This window comes from Canis lupus, chromosome 12 (genome assembly GCF_048164855.1).
Source record: "Canis lupus baileyi chromosome 12, mCanLup2.hap1, whole genome shotgun sequence".
NCBI classification, from domain to species: domain Eukaryota; kingdom Metazoa; phylum Chordata; class Mammalia; order Carnivora; family Canidae; genus Canis; species Canis lupus.
This window is the reverse complement of record NC_132849.1, coordinates 38,535,700-38,560,562: the sequence shown is the minus strand read 5'-3', so window position 1 is coordinate 38,560,562 and position 24,863 is coordinate 38,535,700. Positions and strand designations below refer to the sequence as shown.

Below are 24,863 nucleotides of genomic sequence, written 5' to 3'. Positions count from 1 at the left end.
AGCAGTTGTAGTTCTGTTAAAAAAAAAAAAATTCCTTCCAAAGAAGAATGTAATGCTGTTTGGAAAATGAAACTGGCAAGCCTCATCTTTTTGTAGAACAAGAAGTCCCAGAACATCTGACCTTAAAAAAAAAAAAAACAAAAAAAAAACAACACTGTGTGTCATTGTCTATTGGCAAGGATTTTTCACTGATAGGAAAAAAAATTACCACACTGACCTGGTGCTTATTCTATTAATATCATCTTCAACTTTTTTACTTTGAGCATCTTTTTTTTTTTTTTTGCTTTAAGCATCTTTTCACACTTGTCTAGTGATAAGCGGAGATAATTGTTTAGAATTTACCAGAATGAATGACTGTACCCATTATATATTTCTTTCACTTTTTAGCTTATGTCCTGAAAATTCTGTTTATATTTTAAGCATGAGAAGACCTATATACAGTTTAAATGAGAACGTAGACATTAAATCCACTCACTTGAATTCAGAATCCAACTCCAGAAAAATGATCATTTTGAATGGGGCTGATACCCATGGTATTATCACCCATGATAAATTCTTGAACCATTTCCTGTACCCTGCTTCTCCCCCATTCTGTTGTTCTACCATTCTTAAAAGTGCCTAAAGCTGTTGTAGTACTAACCTGTGTCATAGCCCCAACTGTACTGAAGGTGTTTTTTTTTTTCAATTCACATGGAAAAGAATAATAATGAAGAACTTCAGTTAACTGTGAATGTGAACAATAAGGTATATTTTTATTAGAAAATATTACCATATGATCATATCACCATGTTTTCTGGAAACTCTTGGAAGTATTTGATGAGTTCATTCTCTCCTAATGTTTTTTTCCACCTCCAAGGAATTCCTATCCTATGAAAGGTTCTAAATTATCCAAACCTAGGATATTTTTGGGCCCACGAAGTCAAAGCAAGGATTTCCCTAGAGCATCCATTGTCTGCAGCTCTCTGGCCATCCATGTCTGGCCAGGTGGCTATGTGGCTTCGTCACTCTCATGCCTCTTCGTTATATTTCCTTCTGGCAAGCTGCACTATTACTTCAAAGGTTTGATGTCCAGGAAGTGGCCCCCAAGGACCTGCCAGCTCCCGGGGTGGAAAGGTCTGATCCTGGCAGTTGGACTGTTTGGGGCCAAGTTCTTTTGAATGTGTGTAACTATTTTAATCCAGGTATACCTGGCCATGCTTTATCACTGTGGTGTGTAAGTGTGGGCCTACTGTTTGACTTAAAGTTTTCTCCACCAAAATGTAGATGTAACACACCTTCCCCACCCACCAACTTCATCAGGAAAGTAAGTTTTTTCCTTTAGTATTGTGATAACATGTTTGTGACCTAGTTTTTTGATTTTTCAGATATTGATGAATGCTTGACTCCAAGCACTTGTCCAGATGAGCAGTGTGTGAATTCTCCTGGATCTTATCAGTGTGTTCCCTGCACAGAAGGGTTCCGAGGTTGGAATGGGCAATGTCTTGGTAGGTGCTCAAGTGTCTTCATCATAGTTTTGTTTCTTCTGTTTTATCCATTTTCTGTCAGAGTGGTGTAATGCCAAGTGAGCCCTCTTTCAAAATTAAAAAAAAGAAAAAGAAAAAAAAATGGAATATAGCAAACTTGTGTCCTCCTGAGAAAGTTTCTAAGAAAAGCTGTAAGTTACTTTTAACCAGGGAGAAAATAAGAAAGCAAATTGGCATGAAGAATGTGAGATTTATACCTAGGGGAAATAATTCTGATCAAAGCAAATTTTCCTTGAGGTGATGAATAACCACGACTGAGTAAAATCCTAATCACCACAGTGGGGAGAGTGGTGGAGAGCAAAAGGCTAAAAAAGAGAGAAAAAGCTTAAGAAGAAGCTACCGTAGACTAGTAGAATTAGGAACATACAAACACAAATATGCAGCAGAAGTAGAAAGAGAAGTCTTGATGGACTGCCGAGCCTCTTATTTTATTCATTTAAGTGTTTAAGAAACTGCATACCGACATTAGACTCTGAGGAAAGTACATGACAAATTTGCTTTAGTTCCAATTAGCTGTGCACTAATTAGCTTTCCCCCTTAATGATTTTCTTCAGTGTTTCTGTCTCTGTGTGATCTTTTCATTAGTAGCTGAGATCTTTTACACTCAACGCCAGACTCTGACGACATGAGTTAAACTTCTCATTTATTCATACATTCTTTCTTTTCATCCATAAACGCTGAAGAACTTACTGTCATATACCAGAGTTGTGCTGACTGCTGAGATACGTTGAGGGAAGAGAAAGGGCCTTCCTCATGGAACTGTCTGGTGAGGGAAACTGATACCCAGGCATCTCATAAATAAATGGAAAAACCCAAATGAGACAGTGCTGGGAAGGAGGGTCCTATGATGCTGTGAGAGTGTGTGATAGAACGAATTGCCTCCAGGGAAATTCTTGATTGAAGTTTACCTGAGGTTTTAATTGGGGAAAGGGTGGGGAGGGAGACAGTTTTGGGCAGAGGAAACAGTGTATGCAGGAGGCTTGGGAAGGCGGAAGCAGTTATGTTCTAGAAGCTGAAAGGCAAGTGTAGCCAAAGGACAGAGAACAAGAGATTTGCTGCAGGATGAGGGGGCAGATGGTGCTAGACCCTCTCAGTTCTGTTTAAAACATTCACCTTCACTCCTACATCTCTGGGAAAGATGTTTAGGTGTTGCAGAGCAGGTGAGATAAGTAGGCTTGGCAGAAACAGTACCAATTTCAAAGCTTTGGACTCAACACCAGGTTGCATATGCTCGGTTCTGTACATGGTACAGGTGGACCTCTGCCCTGGACCTCATGCCCATCTCCATGCATGTCTGCCACTGGAATTGTGAGATATTGATCTTTGGGAGAAGAGAAGATTTTTGTTTATCAATTACTTATTTGATATGCATTAGTTTATGTGATCAGCGCTGGTCAGAACATACATTTGGTTTTAATTTTCCTGTTTGGCATACATTTTGCGGTTGCCTATCAAGATTCCATTCTTGTTCTCATTTTTACATACTGATGCATATTATAATCCAAGAGTAGAGTCTGAGTTTTACCTTAAATAACTAAAATCTGTTATAGTGGTATAAACACAGCCTTGTTTCACAAACTTACTCATAAAATATGACCAAACAGGCAAATGATTGCTGTTTAATATAAATGGATTTATCTAGCCTGGGCAATAATACTAAATGAGTTATCATACGTATATGTATGCAACCAGTCTAAGCACAGCCACTTTGCTCCAGATTAGTGACAGAAACACACCACCTCTGTTAAAAGTAACTTCCGTTTGTCAACAGATTAATAGAATCATAAGCAGAAATATTAGTTCACTGTGGAAGTCAAACAAAGTCACACATTTAGCCACTTATTCCAAGCACTAGTTTTCGTTTTTGCATTGCTAAGATCACGCATTTCCTGTGAAAAATAGGCCATGTTTTGTTTTTTTTTTTTTCCTTCTGTGTTGGGTGAAATTTTAGGCTCTATCATCTGCAGATGAAGTTCCTCTCTGAAATACTTTCACTTCCATTCATTGTTCATACAGGACATGCAGCTCCTCTAAAATTATCAGGGGGGCTTTTGCAGATTATACCAAAATGGATCCATCTTAGTTTTTTACAGTAGTTGAGCTTTCCCATGTTAAAAAGTTGAGTGTGACAAAAAGTAGATTTTGCAACATGCTTTTCTGTTCTTATTGAACCAATGAACAAATAAGATTTTTCTACAAACTCCGACAAGGCTACTGAATACCCAGCCATATTATGTTTTAGTTCTCACCTTTATACTTCTGGTACTCCAAAATACCTTCCAGAAGGTGTAGTCATTACTTAAGCTCATCACTGAGTTGAGCTAATTGACAACAACTTGATTAAATATTTATTCATTCAGTTATTAAACAGTTGTCTACCAAGAGCTAGGCCTTTTTCAAGACCCCGGAGTAGAGAGTGAACAAAATAAAAGCCTTCTCCTCATTGCACTTATGCTCTAGAGCTCACATTGTACTTGCAAATAAACAGTTCACCAGTAGAAGTATATGGTATGTCAGATGTGTGTTAAGTGCCACAAAGGAAAAAAAGAAGCAGCTTAAGGGAGATGGTATCAGAGAGTCAGTGGGGGATCAGAGAAAGCATCAAATGATAAGCTATTTATATGGTGTTCCTTTCTATTTGTTTTTGTCTCTAATGGTTATTTGGGACTAGTTTGTGGCTTTTTAATATCCTTTTAGTCCAGATCATTTAGAGTACATTGATAAGATTTTCCCCCCAATTTTAAATATATGAGAATATTAGACTTAAAATTTTTCCAAAGCTCACCATTTGAAGAAAGTCTTGGATTTGGTATTTGTTATCTTCTGTAGATTTTCTGTAGAAAAAGATAATCCCTACATCACAGGGGATTCTGTTCCATAAGTCTTGGTACCTTCCTTTTTCTATCACTCTGCTCTCACTGAATGAATATTTTTAAATTATTATAATTAAAGTTGTACAGTGTTATATGTAATGTGTGGCATTATGCTCATGGTTTTTCCTAAAGTCCATTGATCCATATGTTGCTCTTTTTTTTTTTTTTCTGTTAAATGGATTCATTAGAAGTTGAGAATTGCTGTTTTGACCCTCATATTCTGCAGAGATTTGATGCCAGTTATACTTTATGCTTCTTTTACTGACTCAAAGGTGAACTTGGTGAAACCATTAATGGCCTCCTTGTATTCATGCCATGTACACTGGATCTCACTGATTGATGCTTCTCCTTGATTTATGAATTAGAACAGAAATTGTTTGGAGCAGAAACAGGTCAGATGTCAGCAGGTGTTGTCTGGGAGACCATGCTGGTTTTCTAGTGTTGAGTTCAGGGCATATGATCCTTCATTCTCAGTAGTTTATTGTCCACTTTCAAAATATCTATCCCTTGATGCCTTTTGGCAACTCTTGTTGGCTCCTCTGTTAATGTAGCTTCTTCTTTCAAGTTGTGGATTTCAGTCCTCTCTTGAAAGCTGCTTTCATCATTCACCATTGTAATCCTTGGATCTCACATTCAGCCTGGAGCTGCTGCCCTCTTGATCCCCGCCTCTAATGACTATTTCATCACCCTGGGTTCTGGCCAGTTCCAACTGGCTGCTTCAACTAGAACCTTTCTTGAGGGAAGCTAGCCTGTCAGGTACTCAATTAACAGGTTTCTCTTCACTCATGAGCAAGCGTGGTTCAGACCCTACTGGAGCCATCCTCCAAACGAGATTCTCAAATATTAAATTTGTACTGAAAGTACATTCAGTAACTCTGATATAAAGATCCTGTTTCCCTGAATTTAGACAGATTTGGGGTTATATATGATTTCTCTGAAGCTTGGTTTCAATATCTTTAAAATGGGAGACGAAATCTTGATGGGATTTACTGTCAGGATTAAATAAGCAATATAAAGCACCTGTAAGGTGTGTGACACAAGGTAGGATCCAATGAACGTTATTATAATGCTTCTTCTCCCAACTCTGTTATCCTCTCTTTTACCTCCCTAAACCTGAAATACAAGAAGTGTGGTAATAACTGGTACCTGTTTAAGTAAATTATATGTCGAGTTTCTATCTATAACCGTCTTTGACTTTCTTTAAGAAGTTCATTTCCTGTAGTTCTTAGCTCTCCCTCTATCACAGGAGTTTTCTTTTTATGAATCTAAGTAATCTTAATTTTATAGTTACCTTTCAACTTCTCAGCAATTTTGTTTAGCTGGGATCTGTTTCTTGAGAATCATAATGCTTTTCTTTAGGGTCATCAATCATCTCTAACAAATGTTCTACCTTCTGCAGCTTGGCCATCTCCATCCTTTAACTTCATTCTTTGCTCACCTGCATAAGACACAGTATCTGTCACCTGGTGGATGTATGCAGCTACCCCTTTATTAGTTACTTTATTTTCTTGCTTTATAATTGAGTCTATGAAAGACCATGTGACCTGGGAACACAAATTTCTGAAATTTTTACCATAGTAATCCTTCTCTGTCAAACCGTAATTAAGTTAATGGTGACTTTGTGACTCCGATTTACGTTTTCTAAATGTAATGGGTCTTAGGCATTTGAAGAACTTAGTGTCATTTGATCCACTTGACAACTGGTTAGCCAGTCTTAACCAAAACCAGGTGCGTAGAACTTGCATGGAAACATGGAAAGCTCCTTGTTCTAGTTCTTCTCACACTAGGATTTACTTCAGATTTTAAGAATTGTTAACCTTTATGGAATAGATGGATACTCTTAGACTTAACCTGAAATCAAAGACCTTCATTCTACATTTACTTACTTTATACAAGATGGCAACAGAACTGAACATCTCTACCTTTTGCAGTTATTATTAAATGTGCAAACACCAGTCTAATCCCTAAATCACTACAGCTAAAGAAGTCTTTTCACTAGTCATTATGTTATTATTAAATACCTAATTACATGCTTAATTCCAGAGAAGACTTGAAGTTGTAAATAAGCAAAACAAAATAGAATTGTAGTTATCAGGGGCTGGGAGCTGGGGGAACTGGAGAGATGTTGTTTATGGGTATGAACTTGCAACTGGCAGGTAGATAAGCCCTGGAGATCTTTTGCACAGATTAGTGATTATAGTCAACTGTGCTGTATTACACTGATTACAGTCAACGGTGCTGTGTTATATACTTCAAAGCTGCTAAGAGGCTAGATGATAATTAGGTTCACAAAAAAGGGAAATAATTATGTGACATAAGAGAGGTGTTAGCTAACTGTGTTAATAATTTTTGCAATATATAAGCATATCCGATTATCACTTGAACTTACCCAATGTCATTTGCAATTATATCTCAATAAGAAAAGCAAAGAAAAACTACTTTTTAAAGCAGGAAACGTACGTGTGTGAGAAGACTATTATAACAAAAAACTTCTCTTACATTGCTACAAAGGGCTTTGTCTTTGTTGTTTCATTTGCTATCAGGGCAATAGTCCCTGTAGTACAGGTGTAGAAATTGATTCCCAGATATGCTTGCTTAAAGTCATAGGTAATAAATGGCAGAGCTAGGACGTGATCTCAGGTCTCTTATCTCCAAAACTCGTGTTCTGCCCTTTACACTAACTCATCTATCTGTCCTGTACACCCAAGAAAATAAGAGAACAAAGTAATATGATTAAGATAATGGGGAAAGAGAAGTTCATAGAAGATCTGTGTGTGGGAATCATCCTTTGCAGGCAGCAATAAGAATGGCTGAGGGGTTCTTGAACTCTCAGATGGCAGATGGCAGCCTACACCACAGATAGCCCCAGTTGAGTTTTGCTGAAAGACAAAATGTTCTTTTGGAATAGGGGAGGTAGGAAGCCTGTGATTTGGTAGGAGTAATGGATTGATTTTCTGAGATCATCTTTGGCTCTTTAACTGGGATGTACATAGCATTGGCTGTTTTCCAGTTTTGAAAAACAGTGATGAGTCTTTGAGGGATGTGTAACATATTTTTGTAGGCTGCACTGCTACTGCACAGCTTAACTCGGCCAGGCTTGATGGAGGGTGCCTGAGATCCTGCGGATATACTGCACCTTGGATTCGGGTTGTTCATCACTCTGGCCTAACCAGTTTTCGTGTCTTAACCTTACCATGCTTGTTTTTCTGTCAAATACATTCTGCCATTATCTGTACCATCAAAGACTATGTACACAGAAGAGGGATAACTGAAGTAATGCCATGTTGAGGGTGGGGAGTAGTCCTGTATTTTCATGTAGACAGAATGACAGAATAAGATGTTTACTGTGCAATATCAAATGGTGCTTGCTCATCGAAGTCTGTGGTGGTCACTAAGGAATTAAATGAGTTGGGATGGCCTATGAAATATTTCTAATTTGAAGTGTTGGGAGAGTCATTTCCTTGAAAGTACAGGAAGTAGGTAAGCTGTCACTCTGGATCCAACTCTAACCAACCTCAAGGAAGTGATAGGTGAAGTGGAAGCAGGCAGCATAGCCTGGGTCTGACTTGCGTGAGGTCAGCCAGTGAACACCCTCTGTACCTCAGATGTCATGCATACCAGAGAGGGGCTTTCAGGCTGTCTCATATGTACCCAGGACATTAGGAAGGGAAATTTCAAAAGGGTTCCTGACCCAGAGGAATTCCATCCCAAGACAATGAGAATATTTGCAAGTGGATTTGGTGGCCAGACGAAAGCCATCTTTGTAAAAATTATGGAGAATGGAAGGTTGCCAGAGAGCTGGATAGAGATTAATGTCCTCCTTTCTCCCCAAAGGAAAAAGAAGGTGGAGTTTAGGAACTAATGACCATGAATTTCATGTTCATGTTGACAGCTGTAGGCTGCAGGGTTCAAATGATGAGGTGAAAAAAATTTTTAAGACTTATTTATTTATTTGAGAGAGACAGAGAGAGAGAGTGTGTGTGTCTTAAGCAGACTCCTCGCCAAGCACAGAGCCTGATGCAGGGCTCCATCTTAGAACTCTGAGATCAGGACCTGAGCTGAAACCCAAGAGTCTGACACTTAACCAACTGTGCCACCCAGGTGCCCCAAGGTGAAACATTTTAAAAGAAAAAGACGATCATAAGAATCAGCCAGGGCTTACTAAGGACAAATCATGCCCACTATCCAGAATGCCCCTTCTAATAGACTTCTAATAGACTTCTCAGAGGAGCACATCATGAAATTCTATAGACATGGCATATCTGGTTTTCCACAGGCCTCTGTTAGAGTCTCTCGGGGTGTTGTAGATTGATCAATTTGGATTGGGTAATAGTATACCAGGGTGATTCATAAGCTTTTAAATGATTATATCCTCAAAGTGCTGACCTCATAAACTCCTGGCAGTTTCCTTACTGTGGGAGGTTTAATTAATTCATTGAATAGCAGATGCCAAATTATGTCCCAAAAGCCCATTGGTAAATTGTATTTTGGGAGTTTGGAGCACATTTTTCTGTGAACACAGTGTTTTTTATGGTGTTTCGCTTTTGAACTCATTATGTGTATGTAACACAAGAATTTGGATAATCTGACTCTTGTACAAGACTATAACTCTAGAGTAAGATGCGATTTGAGCTCCAATATAGAAAACCAAAGACCTAGCCATTTCCCTCTGCAGGAAGGATAAGAGGCTATGGGTGTTGGCTGGTGGGGTAGATAGGGACTATCTTGTTTTCCAAAGCCTTGATCCTCCCAAGGGTTTGAAGAACTGGGAGGAGAGGATACATTTTCTGTTGATAACACTCAGAGCTCCACAGGTTTGTATCTTTGACTGAATGGAGGAACACTGGAAACCATTGACGGTTTTTAAAAGAGCAACACCATCAATTTTGTTTATATTTTAGATTAGTCTGGCTACTGGCTGGATAGTGGATTAGAGAGAGCAACACTTGAAATAGAGAAACTATGGCAGTAATCCATGTGAGACAGAATGGTGGTAGTAAGAATGAAATGAAGCAGGTGTATTTGAGAAATACTGGGAAGATAGAATTGATCTATTATAAATTGAATGGGGGTTAAGAGGGAGAATAAAGAATCTAGAAAGAGGGAGAATAAAGAATCTAGAATTGATCTATTATAAAATGAATGGGGGTTAAGAGGGAGAATAAAGAATCTCCCAGTTTCTGACTTGGGCATCTAGGTGGATAGTGGTATCGCATATTGACCTGGAAGTCAGCATGAATAAAGTAGAGGAAGAAAGATCAGTTTTGGCTGTGAAGACTTGGAGGTGCCTATGGAATATCAACTGGAGATGTCCAGTACACTGACCAACTAGGTTGTAGGGGTCTGCAGCTTAAGAGACAGGTCTGGGTGAAAGATAAAACTGAGTTTATTTCACTCCTTTTACCTCCATCAAGTGAGGCCCCATAGTCCAGGCACCTTCCTACTATATATTCTTTTTGAGGTATAATGGATCTATAACATTATATTAGTTTCAGATTTACAACACAATAATTTGATACTTGTATATGTTACAAAATGATCACAGTAAGTCTAGTGAAAGTCTATTACCATAGTTAGAGAATTAAATTTTTTTTTCCTTATGATGAGGACTTGTAAGATGAACTCTCTTAGCAACTCTTCAGTGTGCAGTGTGGTACTCTTAACTCAAGTATCTTGTAGTATCAAGTGGTTTTTTTTTTAAAGATTTTATTTATTTATTTGAAAGAGAGAGAGAGTGTGCAAGCAGGGGGAGATGTAGAGGAGAAGGGACAAGCAGACTCCATGCTGAGTGCAGAGCCCAATGTGGAGTTCTGTTCCACAACCCTGAGATCATGACCTGAGCCAAAACCAAGAGTTGGACACTTAACTGACTGAGCCACCTAGGCGCCCTAATATCTAGTATTTTTAAAATATTTCATGAATGATAATCTGTACTGCCTGTTAATTTGCTTTCGCTAGAGAAAATATGGTCTTAGAAGTTGATTTTGTTGCTATTTTCTGTAGCCCAATAAATCACATTTCATGGTACGTGAATAATTAAAGAGAACAATCCATACGTTTTTTGACTTTTTTACATTTTTGAAACCAATCCGCATACTAGACATGACATTTTAATGTTGCTGTCTGGAATTTACATGCCAGGAGTCTAGGCTCATTTTGTCCCATTATTTACTTTGGCTTCAGTGTTTGGCTGCTTCTTTCAAGTTGTTTGTGTTCAGTGTTTATAAAAGTGGACTCCCACAACCAGAGAAAGGATGGACAATGAGTCAGTCTGGAAGTGCTATTTTTGCCGTCGTAGAGTAGGGTCAGTTCACCATAACAAGTGATTTTGTGAAAGCAAAGTAGAACACGCAGGCAATGCCAGTGACTTAGCTGTTTTCAATTAGCATGTGAAGCGTGCGCCTGTGTACTTGCGTGCTCACACACCTTTGCCCTATTTGGGTAATCCTCTATTTCTAGATAGCATTGTAAGAAAGCTAGCGTACAGTTTTCATGAAATGTCATGCAAACGAGTACAGTCTGACCTCTGGAAGGCTGAGTTAGAACTAGATCTCTGATGTTAATATGTTCGTGACTCTCTGCCTGTTAATATTAGGAGGGTGGAAAGCTTTATTGCTTTCATGATGAGCATTGCAAAATGAAATGGATGTAGTCAAGAGCATTTTCCTCCTTATTGTTTGTCTGCGTTCTGATTAAGATACTTGGATTAAGTCACAGACTGCTGTAAAGTTAAGCCTAAATCATGATGCTATGTGTAGGTTTAACACGTAGGGGTTTAAATTTTTCCTCTTAAGGGTTTGGTTGTTCATGTTACACTGTCTGCCTTTTCACTGCAACATATAGTGGACTTACCAGAGGGACTCAGATGGGGCATAGAACGCAAATGTTTCTTTTTCAATCAACAATATATTCTTTTTCCTGTTTCTTTTTTTAAATTTTTTATTGGAGTTCAATTTGCCAACATCTAGCATAACACCCAGTGCTCATCCCATCAAGTGCCCCCCTCAGTGCCTGTCACCCAGTCACCCCCAACCCCTGCCCACCTCCCTTTCCACTACCCCTTGTTTGTTTCCCAGAGTTAGGAGTCTCTCATGTTCTGTCTCCCTTTCTGATATTTCCCACTCATTTTTTCTCCTTTTTCTTTTTTCTTTTTTACAATTTATTTTTTTAAAGATGTATTTATTTTAGAAAGAAAGAGGGAGAAAAAGGGTGAGCAGGGGAGGGGCCGAGGGCGAGGAAAAGAATCTCAGCCAGACTCCCCACTGGAGCTCAATGATGGGCTTGATCTCCCAACTCTGGGATCATGACTTGAGCCAAAACCAAGAGTTGGATGCTTAATCAACTAAGCCACCCAGGCACCCCTGAATTAACAATATTCTAGTGAGAGCTTAATGATTCCTGAATGAAATCAATGAATATTTTGATGATTGTTTATTTATTAATGCTATGTTAGCAAATAATAAAAACAAACATTCTTAATTCTCTCTTCAGTGGTTCCTATCACTAGACCTGACTTGTGTTAGTAGAAACGGGTCTAAAGGATGATCTTTGGAGTTAGGCTGACTAGATTCACCTATGAGCCACCAGTTTCAAACCATATGGCCTTGGGTAATCTGTCTTCTTCGAATCTTGGTTCCTTTTTCTATACAATGGTTGGCACATATGGCTTCTGTTAGGATTACATAAGCTAATACACGTACAGCCTTTAGAGTTTCCATGCAGTAAGTGCTTGGTGAAGATGAGTATTGTTTTCTCTCTCTCTGCAGCCTGTTCTTTACCTTCAAACTGCCCAGTGGCTTATTACTGATTCAATGTCATCTTTGAACATTTGATCCGAGTTTTGTTTTTTTTTTTTTGTTTTGTTTTTACATTTCTGTTAAGAACTCTGGTGGGGGTTTCTTCAGATCCTGAGTCCTATCTTTTTCTTTGGCAAACCATCTCTTCCTGCTAAACTTGTCAGTTCCCTAACTTAGGTATCTTTGATTCTCTGGAATACTTCATTTTGTAAGGGGTGCTGCTCTGAAACTGCCCTCTCTTCTGCCCTCCCCTCTACAATGAACTTTCCATTGAATTTATCCACAGAGTATGTTTGGTTCCTTTTTTTGAGTTACTTTGCATAAAATAAATCAAGGTATAGAACTGTCATACATGCAGTTCACACCAGAGCGTCTGTTTCTCCTTTGGGCTAATTTGAAAGTTTATCTTAAAGAAACCTGTCCCTGTTTGAAGAAGTGCTATTTCTATTTTTAGCCAAATGCAACTTTATTCATGTTTTATTTATTTTTTCTCTCTTCATGGGTTTTTCCCCCCTTATGCAATACTCTTCAAGATGTGGATGAATGCCTAGAACCACAGGTCTGCACAAATGGTACTTGCTCCAACCTTGAAGGTTCCTACATGTGCTCCTGCCACAAGGGCTATAGCCCAACACCAGACCACAAGCACTGCAAAGGTAAATACTGTGATCAGATTTCTCATTTTTATTTGAACTGCATTTAAGAATATGTTAGAGTAATTAGCTTAGAAAAGGGAACCAAAAAGAAAAAAAAAAAAAAAAGAACCCTGCTACCTGTCATTTATTTTGACTGAGTTACTTGGAGCATATTTTTGTTGGCATCTTTGAAAGTCACTCCTCCCTGTGGTAACATACAGACCGTATCTGTTTACATAAAAGGAAAACAGCATATTTTTAGAGAACATCTGTAAACCACAGATCTATTTATTTCATTTCTTCTCTTTATAAAAACAATACACCAATTCCACAACTCTGTGACTATGCTAAAAACCATTGAATTGTACACTTTAGGTGAATTGTGGTAGTGAATTATATCTCAATAAAATTGCTATTAAAAAACATTTATTGTAGGAGTGCCTGGGTGGCTTAGTTGGCTAAGCATCTGCTTGATTCCAGAGCCCTGGGATAAAGCCCTGAGTTGGGCTCCCTGCTTAGTGGGGTGTCTGCTTCTCTCTCTGCCTCTCTGCCCCACCCCTGCTCCTGTGTATGTGAGTGTGTGTGTGTACGCACGAGTGCTCTCGCTCTCTCTCAAATAAAAATTTGTAAAAAAAAAAAAAAAAAAAAAATTATTGTAGAAAATCTAGCAAACACAAAAAAGTAAGAAAAATAATTTCTTAATCTCATTCAATACTCCTTTCTCATGGATGTTTTCTATCACTAAGATAATGTATGTATAATTTTGTATCTTGCTTTTTGTCACTTAACAGTATATCACGTGCATTATACACATCATGAATAACTCTTCTCAAGTATTATTTTTAAAAGCTGCATATTACTTTTACTATGCATTTAAAGGTTGTATAGTCCAAAATATTACTATTTCAGCATTTTCTTGCTGTTCATGTGTTGAACAACCGTATTTTTCTTCCAACTTATTATGTTAAAAAAAAAAAAAGGAAAAACCTAACAAGCTTTTTTTAAAAAAAATAAATAAATAAAACTTAGGGATCCCCAGGTGGCTCAGCGGTTTAGCACCTGCATTCAGCCCAGGATCCAGGGCATGATTCTGGAGACCCGGGATCGAGTCCCACATCAGGCTCCCTGCATGGGGCCTGCTTCTCCCTCTGCCTATGTCTCTGCCTCTCTCTCTGTGCGTCTGTCATGAATAAATAAATAAAATCTTTATTAAAAATAAATAAATAAAATAAAACTTGGTCTGAATTCTAGGATCATTTCCTTATTTATGAAAGTAGAATAATTGGATAAAATGTTTGTAATGTTTTTTATTATTTTGACAGAACACTAATTTATAATTTTTTAAATGTGTTTCTTTTAATTCTAAAAGATTATTTATTATTCATGCTTATTTATATTAATTCCCTGGGCACTTCTAATTATTACATTTATTTTGTATGGTTGTTAAACATTTGTATTTTTTTCCTTCTAAAAGTTATGTTAATATCTGTTACCACCTATCAGGTTTTTTAACCAGTCTATATGAACGCTTTCTATATAATGTGTAAACCTATGTACATGTGTCTGTATATTACAATACATTTTTTGGAGGTATATTGTAATTTGTCCAAGGCTTCTCTAATTTTTCTTTGCATAATTCTTTAAATTTAGATTTTTCTGTGGTCCAATCTCTGGATGGCTTCCTTTCTGCTCCTCAGGCTTTATACCTAAAACCATGGTCTTTGCAGGGGAGGAGGAGAGGAAATAAGTGAAGTTTGTCTTCTTTCTGAAGTGTCTCAATGAAAGTGAAGGCCTTAGGGTGGAGATTAGTTTCTCACCACAGTAGATAAGTAGTAAGCAGATATCTTACTGTCTTTAAGAATTGTAGCATCTCCCACTAGTAGTAGCAAATTCACTAACCTCAGCCTGGGGGGCCCAACTCCTTGTGTACAGTGGAACGCCAGCCACTCCCAGCTCAGCAGGTAAAGTGAGCATCTCCTTTCCCTCTGAGTCCTTTTCCTGCCAGCCCACATCCACAACCTTCCTACCCAGCTCGTCTAGTGGTTTGCCATGCAACCTTGGATAAATAAACTCAGAGTTCCAGGTCTCATGCCGTCTCTAAAATCCAGGGATTAGACTCTTTAGAGGGATAATGCTCTGAGTAAACACATGTTGGATGAATGACTTATAACCTCTTTCTTACTCAGCCATCCCAGCTGAGCCTGCTCCTCTCTAAGAATGCTCCCCAGCATCCCCAGATTCACACCATCATTTGATGCCAGCCCTAGGAATACTCTTTTTCCCCCTCTATGTGACACTCTTTTGGGCTACAGTAGAAACTTCCCTTCATAACTTCCCTTCCTTTTGGGTGTATCAAGAAACCCACATGTTCCAGGCACTGTGTTCAAATGCAGGTGCTACTGAGAGGTTTTAATCTCTCACAGAACTTTAATGGGTTGGAAAAATAGAAACCTACTGCAGATAATTATAGATAATAAAGTACCAAGTAATAAAGGTTAACAGTATCAGTGATGTCATGGGCATGTCATGTACCCCTGACGTTATGTGAGAGCCAGAGCATTTCACCTCTGTGTTATTCCTTCCAAAACCCCATAACCCCCATCTAATCATGAGGAAATATCAGACAAATCCAGATTGGAGACATTCTACAGGTGTCTGGCCCATATTCTCAAGACTGTTAAGGTTGTGAAGGTCAAGGAAAGACTGTGGAGACAAGACCCCTAAATACAATGTGGTACCCTGGATTGGGTCCTGGAACAGAAAAGTGCATGGATGAAAACACTGGTGAAATCCAAATTAAGTCTGGAATTTAGTTTAAAAAGGAGTGTAGTGTATCAGAACCTAGCTTGGACACTCAGAAGTGTAAGCTTGGATAAGTTTTCTTCCTTTGCTAAGCCTTATTTGCTCATCTGTGAGAAGGCAACAGTAATGGTGCCTACTCTTGATGTGAGGATTGTGTGAAAAAATACAAAAACAGAGATAATATGCAGAAGATGGGATAATGCAGGGACAGGGTCTGACACGTGGTTGATGTTGTTATTCACCACATTATAGGCATATACAAAGTTCTGTTAAAGCCAAGAAGTGTGGCTAATCCTGCTTGCGTGCTTCTGGGAGAGTTTCCCAGAAGGTCTGCTGTTCGACCTTGGTCTTAAAATTTTGAATGCGGAGGGGGGAAAATTTAGGAGGCAGAAAAAGCAACACACATCAAAGGTTGGAGGCGGGAAAGGGCAGTTACGACCACTTGCCAGTTAACCTGGGCCCCTACTCTGATTTTCCTGGTGTCTGCATTACAGTGTGGGATAGGGTTAGGCAAGGTCCCCATCTTCTGCTCTAGAAACCTACATTTCTGCTGATTCTTTTCCTTACTCCCCAATCAAAGCCCACCCTTTTTACAATCATAAATTATATAACATCCTTTTTCTTTAATTATTTCATAATATTTCCCAACAATATCAGCTCACAGATGTCACATTTTTCCCAGATCTTAAATCTGTCCCCTTTCCAATATTCCAGCAACTGCCCATTTCACTTTAGTGCTAAATATTGACTTTGTTTCCACCTCACTAAATGTATTGACAGCTTTTGTTCAAAAAATGAATTCAGTACTTGTTTCTTTGTATCTTTTTTGTATCCTTTTAAAAAGATTTTATTTATTCATGGGAGAGAGAGAGAGAGAGAGAGGCAGAGACACAGGCAGAGGGAGAAGCAGGCTCCACGCAGGGAGCCTGATGTGAGACACAATCCTGGGACTCCAGGATCACACCGAAGGCAGGCGCTAAACCGCTGAGCCACCCAGAGATCCCTGTATCTATGATTTTGTATCTCTTTGTATATTTTAGCATTATATGTCCAAAATTTATAGATACCTAGAGATAGTCTCTATTTTAACTCTGAGCTGGGTTTGTCATAGTGATACATGTGAAAGTCCCTTAAAGAAATACTTTTCAGGGATAATGATTTTTTTCTGTGTATATCCTGGCACAAAAGAGAGAAGACATGTGTCCCGCATGCCTGTTTTATTAGAATGTGTTCTTTTGTCATAGGAATTTTGTCCCTCATCACAAAAAGAAAAAGGCTTTTTTAATCTGTAGAATTACACTGCCTCTGTCCCCTTGATCATTTCAAAGACCCAAAGATCACCTATTCGAGATAACTGGGTTGCCTCAAGTTGTTCCAAATGTGTGTGTCATTACTTATAATGAATTACTTCTGACAGTACTCCCGACATAAATGAGTAACTTATGTAAGTTGTCTGGCATACCCTGACAGTACTTGGAATAGAGGGTATATTCTTGCTGCAGACATCTTCACATGGGAATGCTTAATTTGTCATCTTCTTTGAGAAAGTCAAAAAGAGTCCAAGGCACTAAAAATGTTGTCAGACATTACGTGAGATCCAACCAGCTCCATGAGCTGCTGTTGGTCTTAAGTTCTTGAAGCGACGTCTCAAGTATTTAATAGAATGTGCTGAAAGAAAATATGGTGTAGGCTGTTCTTTGCTGTCGACCACTCCTAAAGCTAATAGACTTAGAGCACTTGGAAAGGTGTAAAATCATTCTTAAAATGACAGCTCGCTTGTTTAGTTTCTCCATTGGCAGTCAGTAGTTGGCAGCCAGAATTTACTATGTGATTGATTTGTTTTATTTACAAATAAGTGAGACAAAAGTTTCTCATCAGCCAAATTAATTTCTCTGAAAACTTAATTTAAAAACGAATTCATGAGCTCCCATGACATTAATAGTTTATGTGAACCATTTCAGGAAACATGGGATCATGTGACACCTTGCTTATATCAGGATAAAATTCAAAATTTTAATGCTACATGAGAGACTAAGAATTACAGCTTTGCTCAGGAAATGGATAATTGTCAGGTTACTTGTGGGGAAGGACTGTGCCACAAATGAAGTTCTCTGGGCAAAATGTTTCAGATGCATTTCAAGCAATACATTTTCAGAAGAAAAAAGTTGTTAGACATTCATCTTTAGGACATGGTTTCATAGCTTGATTCATAGGCTTAGCATTGAGGTGATGGTATGTTCTAGATAGAGGCCTATTTTAAAATAAGTGTCATTTGTTTCTCTTTACAGATATTGATGAGTGTCAGCAAGGGAACCTGTGCATAAATGGACAATGCAAAAACACTGAGGGCTCCTTCAGGTGTACCTGTGGGCAGGGATACCAGCTGTCAGCAGCGAAAGACCAGTGTGAAGGTAGGAGTGTAGCTATGTGAGCTACTGTGGTTTGCATTTATGGCACGTGGCCTGAGAAACTGTCCTTGATAAAGGGAGTGTCTGTCAGAAACTAACTGAATGGTTGCATGATAGTGCCAGAAAGCAAGGGACCTCAGCCTAAGGCAGAAAAGTCAATAACACAGGATGGACTAGGGTTAAATTGGAAAAATACAGTATTTGTGATCAGTGGCTGAGTGTTCTTCTTAGGAAGAAAAAGTACTGCTCTCTCAGTTCAATTAAATTCATCTGAAAGTTTTACCTACTCATATTTCAGCAGTTGGAAGGTTATTATAACAGGCCAGCGTTATGCTATGGAATGCTAATGACCTTAGTTATTGGGTAATATTCCCCTTTAAAATTTTTTTCTTTTTTAAAGATTTTATTTATTGATGAGAGATACACAGAGAGAGGCAGAGACATAGGTAGAGGGAGAAGCAGGTTCCCTGTGGGGAGCCTGATGCTGGACTCAATCCCAGGACCCCAGGATCATGACCTGAGCCAAAGCCAGACATTCAACTGTTGAGCCCCCCAGGCATCCAAAAATTTTTATTTTTTAAAAAATTTTTACTGAAGAAGACTTTTCATCAAGACTGAATTAAACAGCATCCCCCTCATGTCACAGATAAAGCTTGTGAAATATGTCCTGTTCTACACATGATAGTATTTTGGAGCTTGCTGGGGTTGACCTTAGACTTGAAAAATAAATGTCATCGAACCTCACACAGAATTCCTTCACTTCTCACTAAATATGTGCTTCCTGAGCTTGAAGATATCACAGTATCACTGGCAACCAGTACAAGTATCTAGAGTTCTTGAAAATAAAAGTCATTTAAATGCCATTTAGTTAAGAACAGAATACACACTCTACAAGATCAGTAAGGAAACAAATCATAACCACGTCTCTATGTAAACTTTGAATATTTAATGAGTGCAGATGCCTTCTGAGATGCTATTGTAAGTGATGGCACTACAGAGAGATCTGCCAATGTCATCATAACTTGCCCCCGTTTCCCCTTTCTTAAATGTGGAAAGACATTACAATTCCTTATCCAGAAGTTGAGAACACATGCAAGCATGTTCATAATATACAAGTAAATTAAGTAATTTGTTCTAGAGTCTACAAGTCTGTCTCAAAGTTTTTTACTTTATTTTATAACTCTTGACCTTAATTAGCTAAGCATTTATTAAATGCCCACCAGGCCTAGACAACTACAAATGCATGTATAATAGAAGAAGACTACAGGTAATATAATAAGGCTATCATATTCATAATCCTTTCTTCTGAAGAGCCTGTGATGTCACTACCAAAAATAAGTCAGATACATGCAGAATCATCCACAGATTATCAGTAGGGGCAAACTGATTTTAAGTGCCAAATGCCATGATAATCAAAATGATGCTGTCAGCAGAGTGAGGGAGAGCAGAGTTGTGCAGGGTCCCTGTGGAAACTGACGTTTGTGTTAACTCTTCTAGAGACATGTTGCCAGAAGTAGGTCAATGTACTCAGATGTGAAGAACAAAGTTTGTCAACAAACAGCATGAATTAATGCCTGCTCACTGTAAAATACTAGATCATCTAAGTAATAAAGGATGTAGTAGACATAGTCCGGCCCTCAGGAAACTTAAAATCTAATGGTAAACGTGAAATAATTGAGTACATGCGAGACATCAGTGTGCCTTCTGTTGTGCGGATATGACGTGTGTGTGCTTGAGCCTGAGCTCAGGGCTGAGGTTACAAAACAAAACATCGCTAAGATGAGGACACGTGGGTAAGGTAGAGAGAGATTCAGTGACAAAGTAGATAGCAAATTGGCTGAGAGGAGGGAAAGGCCATTAGATTTGGCTGGAAAATCATTGGGAGAGAGGGAAAAAAAAAAAATGGAAGCCTGATTGCTAGCAGGCTTGAGAGGTTTATCCGCAAAAAGGAAATGAAGATGTTTATGCCATTGACACTTTAAATCAAGGGTCAGCAAACTTCTCCTGTAAAGGCCCAGATGGTACATGAATTTTTGGTGCTATTTGCCAATAAAACTTAGTTTACAGTAGTAGGCAATGGGCTGTAGTTTGCCAACCTCTCCTTTAGTTTGTTACAGGCCTTAATGCTTTTGTTCAGTGTTGTCTTTGAACCTACAAAAGAGATATAAGAAGCTAAGTTGAGGTTTACAGGTGACAGCACAGTATTTGCCACTCAACAGTGAATATTGGGATTAATATATAGAGATCCTTAGCTTACTGGTTAAGATTTTAAGTTCATCTGGATTTTCCTACTGGGGGATTCATGACCTTTTTAAAAAAATTTCTTTATTCATGAGAGACACATAGAGAGAGGCAGAGATATAGACGGAGAAGCAGGCTCCCTGTGGGGAGTCAGATGCGGGACTCAATCCTGGGACCCCAGAATCATGTCCTGAGCCAAAGGCAGATGCTCAACCACTGAACCATCCAGGTGCCCTGGATTCATGACCTTTTACTAGAGATTGGTTTAATTCACCTAACAAAGAGTCTACATTAATTATAAACCAGATAGTTTATAGACTTCTTTACACATACGGTTAAAAAAATTCTTAAAGTATAACCTATACAGTTTCTTTTTACTCTCTTGCTCGTAGATATTGATGAATGTCAGCACCACCATCTCTGCAGTAATGGACAATGCAGGAACACAGAGGGCTCTTTTCTCTGTGTCTGTGACCGAGGTTACAGAGCATCTGCCCTTGGGGACCACTGTGAAGGTGAGAATTGTCTTGATTGTGGAATCCCAGAGAAATCTGGACATCACCCTGGCTTCTTTCCTTGAGTCCAACCTTTTGACTTCACAGTCAGGACATGAGGTTCCTGCAAAAACATTTTCCCCATGATCACACAATGAAAAGAAGCCAATGGAATCCAGGTTTTCTTTGCACTGCTCAAAGCTGTGTTTTAGAATTATGCCATCTAAACAAGTAAAAATCAGTTTCACTTTTCTCAGCTTTGGATGGTTTATCCTGGATATATAGTTCTGAATGGTAACACCTTATTTATGTAGGACTAGCATCCAAGTAGGTAAAAGCAAGTTAATTTTCCAGATAACTGGAAAAATTTTAAGAGCTAAACCTCAATTCAGCTTTGAGCTTTTCGCCTAAGCATTTCTAAAAGATACTCCAGGTGTACAGCATGGTGTAATTGTCAACCAGCCACCACCCAACTACCTGCTGTGCCTCAGCACCTCTGGGGTGGTTAGGGCTCCTGAGCTGGTCACATGCGAATGCTTTGTACACATTGTCTACCCAGCTCGCCGTTTTTTTGTGTTTGTTTGTTTTTCTGGTTCATCCCTTGGCATACTGTATATAAACTGTCAGTTGTGAAACTAGAAATGTGAGGAGGGCAGGATTGTGCCTCACATGGAGAGTCAGAGTCTGTGAGTGAGGGGCTGAACCCTACCTTGGACAGAAGCACATGAGCTTTTCAGTGAGTGGTTTTTGTGACACATTTGTGCCACAGTGTGGCACACATTAAAAAATGGCCGTGACACTTTCTCACTTGTCAGGCCTTCTTGGTCAGGAAAGATCCATTATACTTTGTAGCATCCTACTTTACTGACCAAAGAACTTGGCACAACGAGGGACAGCCTTTCCAGATAGCAGTTGGGGCAGTTTCAGAGGCCTTAAAATGTACGTTATCGATGGATAAGTAGATCATCTAGGATTTGATCCTGAGGTAATGATGTTCTTCAAGGGCTAATGACTCCAGTGAAAAGTTGTAGTCAACATACCTTTATTGAAAAATAGGCAAAGAAGTGATGAATCAAAATAATGAAATTCGATTTCATTATTTTGTATATTCCCAATACTCAAAAATTGTGTATTGGGAACTCTATAACACATGGGTAACTTTTTTTGTTTTGTTTTGTTTTGTTTGTTTTGTTTTTATTTTTAAAATTTTTTTATTGGAGTTCAATCTGCCAACATATAAAATAACACCCAGTGCTCATCCCATCAAGTGCCCCACTCAGTGCCCGTCACCCAGTCACCCCTACCCCCCACCCACCTCCCTTTCCACCACCCCTTGTTCGTTTCCCAGAGTTAGGAGTCTCTCATCTTCTGTCTCCCTTTCTGATATTTCCCACTCATTTTTTCTCCTTTCCCCTTTATTCCCTTTCACTATTTTTTATATTCCCCAAATGAATGAGACCATATAATGTTTGTCCTTCTCTGATTGACTTATTTCACTCAGTTTAATACCCTCCAGTTCCATCCATGTCCAAGCAAATGGTGGGTATTTGTCAATTCTAATGGCTGAGTAATATTCCATTGTATACATAGACCACATCTTCTTTATCCATTCATCTCTCGATGGACACCGAGGCTCCTTCCACAGTTTGGCTATTGTGGACATTGCTTCTATACACATTGGGGTACAGGTGTCCCGGCGTTTCATTGCATCTGTATCTTTGGGGTAAATCCCCAGCAGTGCAATTGCTGGTCGTAGGGCAGCTCAATTTTTAAACTCTTTGAGGAACCTCCACACAGTTTTCCAGAGTGGCTGCACCAGTTCACATTCCCACCAACAGTGCAAGAGGGTTCCCTTTTCTCCGCATCCTCTCCAACATTTGTGGTTTCCTGCCTTGTTAATTTTCCCCATTCTCACTGGTGTGAGGTGGTATTTCATTGTGGGTTTGATTTGTATTTCACACATGGGTAACTGTTAACGATTCAACATAGTGGCTTTCCAATGGAAGAGGTAGGCATGTAGCTGGGGGCCAGCCACAGAAGAACCTCTTTAGGAACAAATAGGTGACAGGACACCTGCGAAGGCTCTGAAAACCTAACCTGATCACCAAAATCTCTTCTGCCCTAACCCCTGACTGACCCAGAGGGTCACCAGGCCATTGACTGCTTCTCAGTAGAGGACATGTTGCTCTGTTTTGCCTGTTTTAATGTGTTGCCCATCTCATCAGAAGCCCAGGATTTTTATTCTATCAACATCAACCACATAAAAAGCCAAACAAAAACTTTTTAGCCAATTTGCTCATCAGTGTTTATATTTTTTTTTCAATAAGGTTTCTTTTGGAGTATATAATTGGTCTTTTTTCTCTTAAAGTCAGGGATAATTTCCCTAGTGTTCTAGGTTATAAATAGAATTGGAGTCCATTCAACTAACTCAGTGCTCCCTTTGAAACTATAATAGCACTTCAGCCTGCTAATTCCCAACTAGTAGTATTTCCGACTCTCCCCAATGGTATTTAGCCGTAAATTAACTGAACTGTTACTGTTCACATGCCTCTCACAGCTGTGGGAGGAAGAACCATCTTTCTTGTTGGCTTTTATATTTACATGTGTAACTTTCCTCTAACAACTCTGGCAAAGGCCTTGTTTTCTTGCAGTGTTATCCTACAATCCTGCTGGGAGTCAGAATCAGAGTCAGAATCCCAAGTATTGTGCTAATTTCTGTGTGTTACTTGCTCCAGCATGCTCAGTAGCCACTCAGCCTGTGAAGGGTGGCCTCAGTTGTCTTGGTTGTTAGAGGCCTTGGCATCTCAACGTTCAGAGGTTCTGCCTCTGACTTATTCCCCTTCTAGATACAGTCTCTGCTTCCATGCCCACCTTCCCACCTTCCCACCTTCCCAGCCCCTCACTGTGATTGCTCCATGCTAGTCCCTTGCAAAGCTTGAAAAAGAAGATTTGTTATTTACCCTGCCTTTCTGTGGCCCCTCTCTCTTGGTCATTTCTTTGTGGACCAAATGAAAAAAAGGTGAGAAGAAGTGCTAGTATTTTCTATTAGCACATAAAACCATATATCCTAAAGGAATTAGGATATTCCTTTCCAAGTCAAAATCATTAGTTCTTTTCATGTATGCATTATTCAATAAATATTTGAGTGCCAGGGATGTACCAGGTATTGTCCTAGGCATAAGATACACAGCAATAAAGCAAACAGACAAAAATTCCTCCTTTTGTGGAGCTAACATTCTAGTGAGGGAGATATACATGATAAATAAGTAAAATATAAAGTTTGTTAAGTGACAGTAAATGCTATGGAGGAAAATAAAAGGGGGGCATGTGGGGACAGGAGAGAGGGGAGGGAGCAGATATTACAGAGGCAGACAGAAGCTGCCTTGAGTTCATGGCATTTGATTATTTATAGGAAGACCATTCATTCAAAGGAATAGCAGGTGCAAAGGTGCCAAGAAATAGGCTTTGTGGAAGAGATTAGGAGTTTGACTTGGGCACTTTAAATTTAGGATGCCTGTAATGAGTATCCAAATGAAGAAATCTGAAAAGTAGTTGGACCTTTGTGTATGGAATTCAGGAGTGAGACCCGGACTCTGGGTCATTAACATGTAGATGGTGTTTAAGCTGTGAAATTGGAAGACATCGCCATGGGAGTGAGTATAGCTTGAGAGAAGGGAGTCAAAAGATGGAGTCCTGGCCTCTCATTTATAAGTGAGGAGGAGGATAGGAATAAGCAAAGCAGATTGAGAACAGGTGGCAAGAGAGGAAGGAAGAAAGTCAAAATCCAAGAGAAGAAAACATTCAAGAGAGGAGAGAGTCATGAACTATGTCAAACATTGCTGCCAAGGAAGATAAGGCCCAGAATTGACCATGGGATTGAACAAGATAGGGTGACTAAAAAGCATGACTTTAAAAAGTCATTTAAAAAGAATGACTTTGGCCAGTGCATTCTTAGTGATGAGGTTACCAAGATTTACATTGTTTCTTTAAAGCCTATTGTCCAAATCCTAGAAGGGCTCTATCTTTCACACCACCCTAGGTGGGGGTGCAGACAGTCCCATGTTGGGCTCACTTAATGTTCAATCTACTAT

The 24,863-nt window shown here is 39.0% G+C and overlaps 1 protein-coding gene across 15 annotated transcripts in view; it reads left to right on the top strand.

The window, feature by feature from the left end:
• LTBP1 (latent transforming growth factor beta binding protein 1) overlaps positions 1-24,863 on the top strand; it is a 392,301-nt gene that overhangs the window by 283,430 nt on the left and 84,008 nt on the right. For 14 of the 15 annotated variants that reach the window (XM_072770568.1, XM_072770565.1, XM_072770566.1 and 11 more), the window contains 4 exons: positions 1,365-1,484; positions 12,726-12,848; positions 17,918-18,040; positions 20,671-20,793. In XM_072770568.1, the coding sequence (XP_072626669.1) occupies positions 1,365-1,484; positions 12,726-12,848; positions 17,918-18,040; positions 20,671-20,793 (489 nt within the window). The remainder of the gene's footprint in view (positions 1-1,364; positions 1,485-12,725; positions 12,849-17,917; positions 18,041-20,670; positions 20,794-24,863) is intronic. The other variant, XM_072770560.1, reaches the window with a different exon arrangement.